At 30.7% G+C, this 13,437-nt stretch overlaps 1 protein-coding gene across 4 annotated transcripts; it reads left to right on the top strand.

Annotated features, from left to right (window-relative positions):
* Positions 1-4,927: 4,927 nt before the first annotated feature.
* LOC142637182 (transcription factor bHLH68-like) lies at positions 4,928-9,056 on the top strand. 4 transcript variants are annotated; one of them, XM_075811468.1, is made up of 9 exons: positions 4,928-5,324; positions 5,647-5,986; positions 6,137-6,217; positions 6,528-6,593; positions 6,863-6,928; positions 7,076-7,132; positions 7,959-8,003; positions 8,261-8,305; positions 8,649-9,056. In XM_075811468.1, the coding sequence occupies exons 1-9, from the start codon at positions 5,179-5,181 to the stop codon at positions 8,775-8,777; spliced, it is 975 nt and encodes a 324-aa protein (XP_075667583.1). In that variant the 5' UTR covers positions 4,928-5,178; the 3' UTR covers positions 8,778-9,056. The 4 variants fall into 4 exon arrangements, with proteins under 4 accessions (XP_075667583.1, XP_075667584.1, XP_075667585.1 ...); XM_075811469.1 differs by lacking the exon at positions 7,959-8,003; XM_075811470.1 differs by lacking the exon at positions 7,076-7,132.
* The last annotated feature ends 4,381 nt before the right edge of the window (positions 9,057-13,437 follow it).

Here is a 13,437-nt window from a genome sequence, read left to right on the forward strand (position 1 = left end):
AATAAAATTTGCGTCTGATGTTTTTTGTGTGGGTCCCATGTACTGTTCATGGGACTCACAAGTACGAACTTCAACAAATTTTTCTTTAAAACTGGGTCCTATGGAACTATTCGCATATTTAAAAATTATTTTGTTACAGTATTTTCAGTTTTTAGTTTTCAGCAATAAGCGGTATCCAAATAGACATTAACTATCAATTCTTATGTTTGACAAAAATTATTTTTGCCAACTTATTTTACTATTCATCTTATTTTTGTTACTATTCATAGGTCCTACTTCATTTTTGGTACTATTCATGGGTCTCATTGTACTATTTTAGTTAACTTTTACCTTCATTTTTAGTACTTTTACCTTCATTTTTAGTACTTTTAGCAAAAAGTTTTTAATTTCAGCAAAATAAGTAAATCTCAAACATGGACTATAGATGTCAAACAATTTAATTACGATGTCATAAATGTATTTTTTCTTTTACTTATTCCATTATAATTGTAAAGTTGTGATTTTCAATTATTTTGTGTTGACCTTAATTCTGTGCTAAATTTGATTGTAATTTTTTCAATTATTTTTCCTGTATGTATGTGGGTTTAATTGTAAAGGATGGATGTGAGAAATCGGTGAAGAATCAAGCTTCAAAACTTGATCAAGTGGATTTCAGGACTGGCTCGCAATTGTCTCATGAGAAGCAACCCATGAAAAGAGTCACGTGTAGATGCTGAACAATTTAATTACGATGTCACAAATGTATTTTTTCTTTTACTTATTCTTCTATTATAATTGTAAAGTTGTGATTTCCAACTATTTTGTGTTAGCCTTAATTCTGTGCTAAATTTGATTGTAATTTTTTCAATCATTTTTTCTGTATGTATGTGGGTTTAATTGTAAAGGATGGATGTGAGACATCGGTGAAGAATCAAGCTTCAAAAGTTGATTAAGTGGATTTCAGGACTGGCTCGCAATTGTCTCATGAGAAGCAACCCAAGAAAGGAGCCACGTGTAGAGCACATGACTGGAAGATGAAGAGTCATGCCAGACTGTCTTTTTCGCGACTGTCTCGTAGGTAAGGCCAATCCGCGAAGGACAGACGAAAGTCTCTATTTAGCAAAAAGTTATATTTTGTTTTACGAAACCTTTACCCACACTATATAAACCCTCATTACCCATAAATTGTAAGGATTGCTTTTTAAAGAGAAAACTTTAGAAAATTCACTTGAGCGTTAGAGATTATTATACCTACAATCATTTACACATTTTCTTGTGATTTTCCTCAATTTTTACTTCTCCATCTCTAGATCTTTGAGAGGTTGCTAGTCCAAACACTTAACACACCCATACTGAGTGTAAAGTGAGATTTTGGTGTTGTTAGGAAGCATTGGAAGGAGCCATTCATTGGCGGATGCAATCAGGTTGAATTGCAAGATCTGGAAAGTTAGAGAAGACAAGGCTTTGAGAAGTCAGTTGGTAGTAGGAGCTTGGAGGGCTTAAGTACATGGGGTAGACTAGACTTGGAGGGTCTTTTGTTATTCGTGTACTTCAACTTTATTTTCTAGTGGATCGATTTCGACTTGGAGGGTCACAGAGAGGTTTTTCGCCAAATTCTTCGATTTCCTCTTTGATAACACGTCTCGGTGTTATCTTATATTTGCATCTCTCTTCCATACTCTTTAAACTTTCATTTTATTGTTGATGTCAGATGAATATGGCTTAGGGTAGTGTTATCGGTTCATTGCGCTTATTTACTCTCGTTCCGCACTTAGTCTAAATTAGAGTAAAAACAATCTAGCCATAATTTTTATTTGAGAGTTTGAACAAATTCTTGTGTTTTAGCACAAATCTGAGCTTTCAATAATGATAATTATACTCTAACTAGTGTATAAGGCTAAAATTTTAATATGTTACATGTATGATATAATTTACATACATATGTTTAGATTAAATTCCATCTAAAGATCTGTCTAATATAGTTATAAATAAGCACAAAAAATAAGTAATGATTATTTTATATAATTCATGTATGCATTCTTTTTCTCACAATATACGTATCTAAATCAAGGATGGTAAGAAAAAACAAATGTCTTTTTCTTGTTTTTTGTTTTGTTTTGTTTTGTTTTTTGTTTAATTTGGTAAAACAAAAGTCTTATCTAATGTGGCAAAACGTGGTGGAATCTAATGTCTTCTGCGATCAGTTTTTCCTAATATGCAATTAGATTATATTTAGGCTTGATTTAGAGAAAAACGTATTTGGATTATAATGTTATTGGAAAAAAAGAAAAAAGAAGAAGCATATTTTGGTCGAGCTATTCCCTATTCTTGAAAAAAAACAAAAGTGAAGGGGTAGGGTTTGAGATTCTCATAAATTTGACCCTTTGAAAAAACTTGTCTTCCCTTGATCCATTCCGTACACTAATCAAGCGAGTTCTTTCCTTCCTAGTATGTTATCATTTTCTTCTTCTTCATCCTCTTCTTCTTTTTTAAAGTGGGAATCTATACATATTCTCAGAAAAATATGTGGTCAGAATGCAAGGATAAGGAGATTTAATGATTGCCCATTTATATATTTCATGTGGTGGAGACTCCATATACGTATATGCCCGTGCTTAGATTATGACCTACCTAAATCCATAGCCACTCGCCGCCTTTGTGTTTTCTTGCATTTTTCTTGTGGGCAACAATTAACACCAACCAATTCATCCAACTATATATGATGATTCCAATGGTGCCGTCTCAGTAAGACCATTATTTTATTTCTTTTGGGTAGCTAAACCATTGTTAATTCGAGGAAGTTTTTGGGCAATACAGCCTCCGTATAAATATTTGTGGAGAGATTTATCGTTATGCAAATTAAGATGGAAAGACACACACAAAGGAGCATCAATTTTATGGTTTTAATCTCTTATATATTGTTCCAAATTGAAATCACGTATGAAAACATTTTTATTAGATAAGAAAAAAAAGTTTCCCACTTAGCTTCCCACATGGGTTTTTCTTGCTCCAACTAGGGGATGAGGAAGGGACGGATTTTACCTATCTTGTCTTTTATATGTATATACACCATATTTCCATCCAAAAACACTCGTTTTTTCTATTTTATTTTTCACTATCACCCACTTATTGTCTCTTACTCTCAGCAATCATGGTCTCCCCCCTTAAGAGATTACCAATTGTCTCATTCCACTTTGACCTAGACCTATCTTGCGTGGACACCTATGATCCAATCTCACTCTACCTTTGAATGCATAATAGGTCGGAAGAGAATTAATCTCTTAACACAATTTAGAGGAAAACTATCTCTTTCATGGTAGTTCATTCAAAGGAGTCGGGGCAGGATGTTTGTTCATATCTCTATATCTAGCATCAAGTGCTCATTTAGTAGTCTATTGTTTAGCCAGGTCATTTGTTTAAATTCACATTTTATCTCACCTTTTAGCAAATAAACAAATAAACTAGCCTTTTGTTTTGTTTTGTTTTGTTTTTTTTTTGTTTATATATATAAAAAGAGCTAACTTATTTCAACAAACAAACTAACGAAAAATATAGGATGCCAAACTAACTCTAACATTTCATTTATTTGTTAATTTTTAAGAGTTGAACCTGAAGTATTTTTAGACATATTTAATATGAATTTGAATATAAACAACTTATAATTGCAAATTCAAATATATATATATATATATATATATATATATATATATTATGCCTAAAATTATGTGGGAAATAAAACAATACTCACACTTTCTTTATGGTACCTTCATTAGTAATACTGTAATAGAGTTGTAAATAACAATGATTTTTTTCACATTCAATAATAACTAATGAAATATTAAACAAAAACTCCTTAGTAATTTTTTTTTACAAGTTAAACTATGATAGAGTCAGCATTTACTACAAATCCAATATTAGATTACACCACATCACATGATAACTCATGCTTCTTTTAAAAAAAATTCATTTATGTCATTTGGATAGGCAACAACTGGGTCGCGCATCACAGTAACTTTTTTACATTTGCTAGCAATTTACATCACATGGGTTAATAACTTTATGATGACTATCATACGTCCAAAAACATTGGAGCTGCTATAGATGAACTCGATGAAATGTTATTTTGAATTTGAATTGTGTAACTATTTATTGCTGTAATATAATTCTTTCCTTTGTATAGCAACCCAACAATCAAGAGGTCACGCATGGTCTCATGCGTGTCTGTATATATATTCATTACATGTCAATACAAGAATAACTAAATTTTATCCAATTTTATTAGAGCACATGATCAAAGTTTGAGCTTCAAACCTTTTTTATTTATTTATAAATTTCTGCCTCTTATTTAAAAATTCATTTTCAAGTATTAGATTCTACTCATTGAGGGGAGCAAGACTTATAAGTTTGACTGCTGTGATTAAGATTTACTTGAAATTGTGATGTCCTTTCTTTTTTCCTTGAAATAAGTTGGGAGGGGAAATTCAAGTATAAGTTCTCCTTGTTTAAAGAACTAAGTAATACTATTAAACTACAAAGTTCTTGGACTTAAATTTTGATATCTATACCTTATTTTCCAAACTAATGTGCACAATTGCTTAATTTATACAAAATACTAGCAGCATATATAAGAAAACTTTGGGAACATTGTCTTGTGTCTACTTTATTCAGCCACTTGGATTTTGTATTTTTGTTTCTTTAAGATAATTATTGCACCAGTATCAAATAAAGAAAGCATATTCTATTGATCTCAATACTATTATATTTCCTAACCCTACTCCAACCATAACCCCAAGACAATCCCAAGGTACAACCCCAAATTAAGGAAGTAAGCTCCTACATTTATACCATTTGTTTATGGCTGAAAACACAGCCCACCAGCTTTTTCTGCCCCCACTTTATAATAAAGCAAAAGCAAGAATAAAAAAGAATACTAAATAAATGAAACAACAAGGAAAAGAAAAGGAACGTATACAAAGTTTCTGAACCCCACCCTCTATAAAATTCTTTTAAGGTCATAGTGTTAAGTTTCTTCAACCTCATCCGAGAAAGAAAGCAAAAACAGAACTGTCAATGCTTTTGCAAAGGCATGTTTGGGTGCACATACAAGGACATATGACAAAGTGAAGAGAGAAAGTTTAAGAAGAAAGGAAAGGGAAGGGATTTTTGAAGTGTTTACAGAGTCATTTTTTAGCGCAACAAATGATGGCTGGAAACCCTAACTGGTGGAGCATGCCTCCACCATCTCTCTTGCCTCCTCAATATGCACTTGGATCTTCTTCACTTCCTTTCAATCCATTGGCAGCAGAAAACCAAGAGCTTCCCCAGTCATGGAGCCAACTACTATTGTAACATACACACCAACTCTTCTCTCTCTCTCTCTCTCTCTCTCTCTCTATTAGTTCAGCTTGATTCTTACATATACATCTCTTTATACTGGCCTTCACATGCTTCCCTGGCCTTTGTTTATGTGTAAATCATTGTGTTTTAAAGTCTTTGTTATATACTATATTAAATTTTATGTCTCATGGGGTTTTGATCTTAGCTCCTCTCTCTCTCTCTCTCTTTCTCTGCTTATAATTGTTTGGATTTGGTTAACCTGACTTGGGTTTTGATTTCAGTAATTAATGACACGCTTTTGGGGTTTCATGTTTGGTGATTATTTTCCAGAGGTGGATTGCCTGCAAGCGATGAAGAAAGCTTTCGTCTGAGTCATTTTCAACCTAAAAAGTTAGAAAATTGGGAGGAACAAATCTTGAATCAATCTCAAAGAGTACTTCCCGTTAATGTTGATGTAATAAAACAAGAGATTTCCCAAAACAGTAACTTGTACGGTCTTGAAGATCATGAAGAATTTCAAGCGCTTCCTAGACCAGCTGCTTGGTCTCAGCAAATCATGCCAGTTTCTTCTCCTAGGTCTTGTGTCACCAGCTTAAGTAATAATAACATCTTGGACTTCTCTTATAAGAAGATGGATGGGAGCAATCAAAATTTAGATCAATCATCTGAGGTAAGAGAGAGAGAGAGAAAGAGAGAAATTGTTACATTTTTTTTTTTTCAATTTTCTTCAACAAAGACTACATATTTGATATTTCCTAAACATGTGATTTTTATTTTGTTATTAATTTTTTTCTTTTTTATTTTGGCTCCCTTTCACAAGAGTACTAGCTCAGCCACTGGTGGGGCATATAAGAAGGCTAGGGTTCAGCCCTCTTCAACTTCAAGCCAACCACCTTTAAAGGTGACATAATTAGAATCTCTCTCTCTCTCTCTCTCTCTCTCTGCTGTGACTGTGTTTGTGGCTTGTATGTGTGTCTTTCATGATTGTCATTTCTTTAAGCATGCATTATTCTTTTGTTAGTAAGTAGTAACTACACAATAGCAGAAAGGAAAAAAAACAAAAACAAAAATAAAGGAACGAAAGAAAACAAAACGGTATGATAATCTACAAGCCATTTGATTTTGACAGGCTATATATACTTTATTAACAAATAAAACAAAAATGATATATATTCTGGTTTTCCTTATATACATGTTTATTTGTGAAGCAGGTGAGAAAGGAGAAGCTTGGTGACAGAATAACAGCCCTTCACCAGCTAGTTTCCCCATTTGGAAAGGTATAAACCAAACCCTGCACCAGAAAATGAAACAAAGTGGTTTTCTTCTATTCCTTTCTTCTTCTTTTTTTTTTTTTTGTAAAATTAATGATACAACTACACAGTATAACCCATGAAGAGAATTTTTATTTATTTACTTATTTATTTTTCATACGCATTTCGAAGCTCTTATTAGTTCTTTATCTTTATTTACATATGGGTTTTCCCTTTTAACATTAAAGAAGATGAAAAAGATGAGTGGGGTGTTGTGGTGTGTTTCACTTTTGCAGACTGACACTGCTTCTGTCTTGTTAGAAGCCATTGGGTATATCAGATTCCTTCAAGGTCAAATTGAGGTGATGTACCTTCTACATATTATACTCTCTGCAATTGTGTCAGTGAGAGCATGCAGTTAAAGTTTCAATAATTCATGCGTTTTCTAAACATCCTTTAGTTATGAAAGTTATAAATTTTGTTCTTTTTCCCCCCCTTGAATAATGCAGGCCCTTAGCTCTCCTTACTTTGGTAATGCATCCAAAAACATGAGGAGCCAGCAGTCTGTAAGTACCCATATATACCATTTCCCACTTCCCAAAGCCTAAGAAAAATTCTCTCTCTCTTAAAAAAAGTAGGCCACATGTTTCTACAGCATGTGTGCTGTATATAAATAATTTCTGCCACAACTTTTGTAAGATTTTTTTACGTAATTAATTTAAGGGGAATGTTAGGACATTAATTTAGAAATTATTTTTAGAAATATTTTATTTAGAGAATAATAAAATAATAAATGTTGTTGATGATTTTTTATATTTTTTATGAAAGTGGTGTCAAAACTTTTCTATTATGATATAATAACAATTGCCTTAAGGGTATATGTTAATATGACCCTTTATTTAAAGTGATTAATAGTCACTTTAATCGTGAATTCATTATTTTTTTCTACGCCATATATCAAAGTTGAGGTAAGAACCATGGCAGAAAAGTTGGGTCCACATATTTCTTTATATAAAATGAGTAATATTAGGATAACAATATATTTGACAATTTTTTTTGTATTGTTTATAATGTGTTTTTTTAGAAATAATTACAACATACTAGTAATCCCGCAGCTCGAACCATTTCTCCTTTAGACCCCCAAGCACTTTGTACATGGGGAAGTGTCAATTAAGCTACAAAGCCTTTTGGCAATTGTTAATATTGCTTTTTGTGAATATTGTGATGATTTAACATTGTTTTTATACTTGGGTCCACTGTTGGAATTATTTTTATTATATACTAATTACAATCAGACATGTCAACAATTATGAAAAAAAATTATAACAAATATAGTATTACTAAACTTATTGGTATAAAAATTTAAAATTGACTAGAAAGAAATTGTTTTAGGTTCAAGGAGAAAGAAATGGTGTATTTCCTGAAGACCCCGGACAGGTATGCTTTATTGGATCCATCACCTCCTTAAAGGCAATTAGTAGAGGAGCCTTTGCAATGGAAAGCATCTTATAAACTAAAATATTCATATATAGAAAAGCATTGAAAGAACAAGGTTCTCAGCTTTATAAAACTTTTTTTTTATTAATAAAGGTTAAAGAAAAGTATAATTTGTGACTGCCTAATTACTTTGGAATCATGAAAGGGTTGAAAAAGTTTGAAAATACTAATACTTTTCCCATTTTTTGCCCATCTAGTTGTTGAATGACGCCTGCCTAAAAAGAAAGGAAGCTCCTAACCAGGTACTCTTATCTTTTATATATACAAAAGCAGGTTCATGAAATTAAAATTTTCTCCTTCAATTGACTTACTTGCTTATTAAATATTTATTTAGCATAGTAATCATTATTGTCATCTCCATCATTGCAAGTATTATACAATATACAAAAAAGTATATATCATCTTAGTTCCACAGAAGTTTTACATACAATAGTTACAAAGATAATCTAGTTAATTGTGCCCTTAATTTTTTTATTTGCAAAATAGAATACTTTTTCAAATGAGACATGATAGAAATATAGAATTGGATGGTTGTATAGAAGGTATCAGGGTTTCTAATATTCTTATTTTGGATGATATGATCAGGATACACAGGATAAGCCAAGGGATTTAAAGAGTAGAGGGTTGTGCTTGGTTCCAGTGTCTTGCACTCAGCTTGTAGGAAGTGACAATGGAGCTGATTTTTGGGCTCCAGCCTATGGTGGCGGGTTTTGACAAGCAGCTAGAATTAATTTGGCTGGAGTTTACATGGAAAGATGATAACATCATAAGCAGTCAATCTGCTGAAATCTAAGGCTGATTGCTCATGATGCTATGCATTCTCATTTCCAAGTATTAACTGTTCCAGTGCTATCTAATTTTAGATAATCCAGCTTGTATCTTATTAATTTTTCCTTTGAGCTATATATGATACAAGGCTTCATGAATTGGAAGTTCTCAATTAGAATATTGTAGGAAGAATGGGTCATATATATGATACAAAGCTTGTATCTCTCTCTCAGTTTTATTTTTTGCTAATTAGATTCTTTCTTCCAATTTCTTCTTCTTTTTTCTTTCTTTTATAACTCATCCTTTGTTGGAATAATTTTGCTGAGTTTTGTGGATGAATAGCATAGGAAAAAAATTAATTTAACTCCACAACTATTGATAAGGAAAAGAATTAAAATAAAGTTTTTTTTTTTTTTTCAATCTAGCTAGTCTATAAGAAGTAATCATTATTTTGTGAGCTAGCGTGCCAACAAAATTATAATCATTGAATGATGAACAAAAAAATATTTTATTATAGTCTCTCTCTCTCCCTTTCTCTCACCAATTAAATTTATGTCTTTGGATAAAGAAGTCTAGACCTACTTGTCCCAAATACTTAAGTTGATAAAAAAACAATTGAACTTAGCATTATTCAAGTATTATTCTAAAACTAAGGATGCTTATATAGTATAGTAGTAGTATTTGAAAGGAAAATAAACAATATGGACTTTTTAAAGCTTCCATCAGCATAACTTATTTCAATGATGCGATCTTAGAGCTCCCACAGTCCCACTACACTAGTATAATATTGATAGGAACTTTACTTTCAGCTTGTGAAGTGCCTTTGTTCTTTTCACTTATTTTTTAATTTTTCTTATCAATTTTCTGTCATTAGTTATAGTACCAGCGAATTCATCTGAGTATAGAATTAGAAATTTTTATAAGCCAAAACTTGATATAACATTTTGGGAACTTTGCTTTTTAGTTGGGAAGTGCCTATGTGGATTTCATTTTTTCCCCCTTCATTTTTCCTGTCATTTGTAGTACCATATATTTCATTTGAGCAAACATGCATGCATTTTCTTATTGAAAACTTGAAATAATATTTTTGAATACGCTTAACCCAAAAGCTTAAATTAGTTAATGTAACGACATCAATTTTACATTACTCACTTTTAAAAATACTATAATAGGGGACTTAGCCACTCAATCACTTGGTCGATAACATGTGTAGAATTGTAAGTGATCCATATCAAGAATTAAAAATTAAAATTATTCATTTAATTTTATTTTAAACCCTGAGTTTAACTTAAACCCATTAACAATATATTTCATGTTTAAACTTAGATAATTTTCATGTCCAATAAGTTTGAGCTTGTTGATCAAGAGTTACTTGATTAATATTTTTTTCCTTGTAAATTTCAACTTTCACAAATCTATGTTAATAATTTATAATTAAATTATAAAAGAAATTATATTATTTGAGTTAATTCATTAGAATTATTTTCATTTATGAATTTATAAAAATTTGATTGGTTGTCTTTATATTGTTAAAAACTATATATAATTTGTATTACAACATTGACTATTTACATTACTAATACGTTATAATTAATAATAATTTGGAACTTTTTTATGGAGAATATTTGGAACTTAATTACAAACTTAAAAAATTTAATATCAAGTCTATATTTTTTTTATATAAAAGTTTATTTCACAAATATGTTATTATTTTTAAAATCTATTTTGTTTAATAATCGAACTTAAACTTGGTTTATTTAAACTTGGTTTGAGTTTGAGTTTGATTCATTTGCTAAATATATATTATTATTCACAATATAATTAGCAACTAACACGTGAATTACTTCAGTCTATTGACTTACATCAAATATGCAGTCAAATTTTTTATTTTTTATTTTTAAGTATTAAGCTCACATAGGAGCGAAACATATATAGTTTTGTCATTGTCCCATTTATCCAATTGAACCATGACCTGATACTATTTATTTGGAATATAATAGTGAAAATTATTTATATGAGAACTCAATATGGCATGTTCCAATATCGACTAACTCAAAATAGCTTTTCCTTATGTATGAAGAAAAAAAAGTATTCTTTAAACTAAGCACAATTTCATTTAACATAATTAATTTTTAATAATATATATTGTCAAAAAAAATTCTAAACATTTATACACAGCCCTAACAATAGTGCTAAATAAGAATAAAATAAAAAAAATAGTGCTAAATACTTAATTTCTCTCAAAAAGTTGGTGGTGCTTGTTTGTAACTCACAAAATCTATATGCTTCATTTTCGGAAATCTCTCGTGGAGTTTAATTTTCTTCTTTTAAATTATAAATGGGTTTTCAATGGTGAAGTTAATAAAATATAATTAAGGAAATAAATTGAGGAAAGAATTGCAACCCAAACCCTTTTTTTCTTTAGTATTCTAAAACTGTTTTAAGTTTATTATTCCAAGAATTATTTCTCTTTAAATAATTTATGCAATTATTTAAAGAGAAATAAACATAAATAGTCCCTAAACTTTGGGTCAAAATTGAACTAAACTCTCTCTTATATTTGAAATTATAAATCTCTGAAGTTTGATAAATGTTGAAATTATACTTTTCTTACTGTTCACTTCAGTCATGTAATTGATTTAAATAAATAAATATACATATATATATATATATATTTAAATTGAATTTAATAAAAAAAATTCTCAATCAGCATGCTATGACTGGTCTTTGATATTATTCGGGGAAAGAGTGTCTTGTTATTATCATTACTATCCATGATATTTTCAAAGAGAAAGCAAGTATATATGAATACTGCATCATTAATCCACTAAAGGCTGCATGAATAAAACAATGTACCTATGCTTTTTTGTGAGGTAAAAAAATTATATTCAAAATTTTTCTTACAACAATAATTTCTTTGTGGAGGGGAACTTTCTATACAAGCACTCATGATTATAGCAATCCATACTAGTTCCTTGGCCATTTCTAACTGGAAAGTTAGCAAAAAAAATAAGCAACTCATGCCAGAGACTCATGTGGGTTATGGACCCCATTCTTTCTGGATCACTTCACAGATTGCACTCAAGTGTGATATGTGGCCCACTCTCACACGCTCCAATGAACCAGGTTGGTGTTCACATCGTAATCGTGACGTTCTTTATTGCATCAGATCCCATAATATTATTTCTTCCTCCAAAATGATTTCCTACCCATTAATATGTGTGTGTATGCTTATAGTTTGCTTCTCCATAATTTATTTTAAAGATACGATAGAATTTTAATTTTTTAATATATTGGCTTCATTCTATGATTATTATTGTTAGGTTCTAAGTATTTAGTTATAAATGTTTAGGTTTTAAATATGTTGTATGTTGATAAATTGATAACAAAAACTTGTCTAAGATTAGATCTTAGAGTCTTTAAACTGTTTTAGACATTGCTTATATTAATACAAGTCAAGATTCAAAAGCGTACAAGCTGTAGAAAGAAGAATTGAAAATTTGTCAAGCTTGACCAATTGAGAGAGAGCTTTGACCGATGGAATTGCAATTTGCAGAATTTTAATTGAAGCCCAATAGGCCGCGAAACGTTTAGGGTTTGAGTCCAACATTGCTAGGTATAAAAAGAAAATCTTAATACAGGTTTTTCAAGTCTTGAGAGTTACTTCTGTGAGATCTATGAGGTTTCGTACCTTCTAATTCTACAGGCACCTACCGGAGATCAAATCCATATTGCTAGAATCGGTTAAGTAAAGTTGCTACCAAGCCTTTAGCCATCAAGCGTATTGAAAATCAAGGCATGAACAAGTGGTTCATGTGAGATCAGATCCATATCAAGGAAGTTTGTGGAGTTCAGAGCCCAATTTGGTAATTGTGTTAGATTTACTACGAATTGGTATTCTTGACTATAAATCTCAAATTGATATAGTAGAATGTTCTCTTGGGATAGTTCCCCCAAGTTTTTACCTTGAAATGAGTTGTTCCATTGGTTTTCTTTGGTCATTATATCTTGTGTTATTTACTTTTCCACTATGTTTATTTCATGTGATGAATGTTTAACCTAGATCTGAATAATTAACCTAAGTAACAACTTAATTGGCTAATATATTAGGTTAAAAAACTGTGTTTTCAAAGGTCAAAACTTAACAATTATTCTTATAGTTAGATTAAAATATCAATCGATTTTTGGTGCATGCAGACGGAGTTTGAATTTAAGATCTTTTATTCGACAACAAAAGACTTTACTATTTAAGCTAACTGAAACTCACTTGCTTAATTATCCATAATTTCTTTTAAAAATTAAATTCAATTAATTACACTTCTGTTTCACGTTTAATTGCCATTGTGGTGTTGATTAACATGTACGTTTCAACGTATTCACGTCAATGATGACCATTAGAATTAACAAGTTGGTTTCCTTATTACAACTGTTTGAAATTGCACTATTTTAAGTACAGCCTTTTAAACTTCATTTGTTTTAGGTGCAACTCATAATCAGTGAGAATGGCTGCATGGTTTGGTGTCACTCGTCGAGAAAATTTTCTCAATAAATTACTTCTATTCTATTGTGTAATTCATTGTTCTTTGACAATTGACATAATCATTTT

Source organism: Castanea sativa, chromosome 5, assembly GCF_040712315.1.
Source record: "Castanea sativa cultivar Marrone di Chiusa Pesio chromosome 5, ASM4071231v1".
Lineage (NCBI taxonomy): Eukaryota > Viridiplantae > Streptophyta > Magnoliopsida > Fagales > Fagaceae > Castanea > Castanea sativa.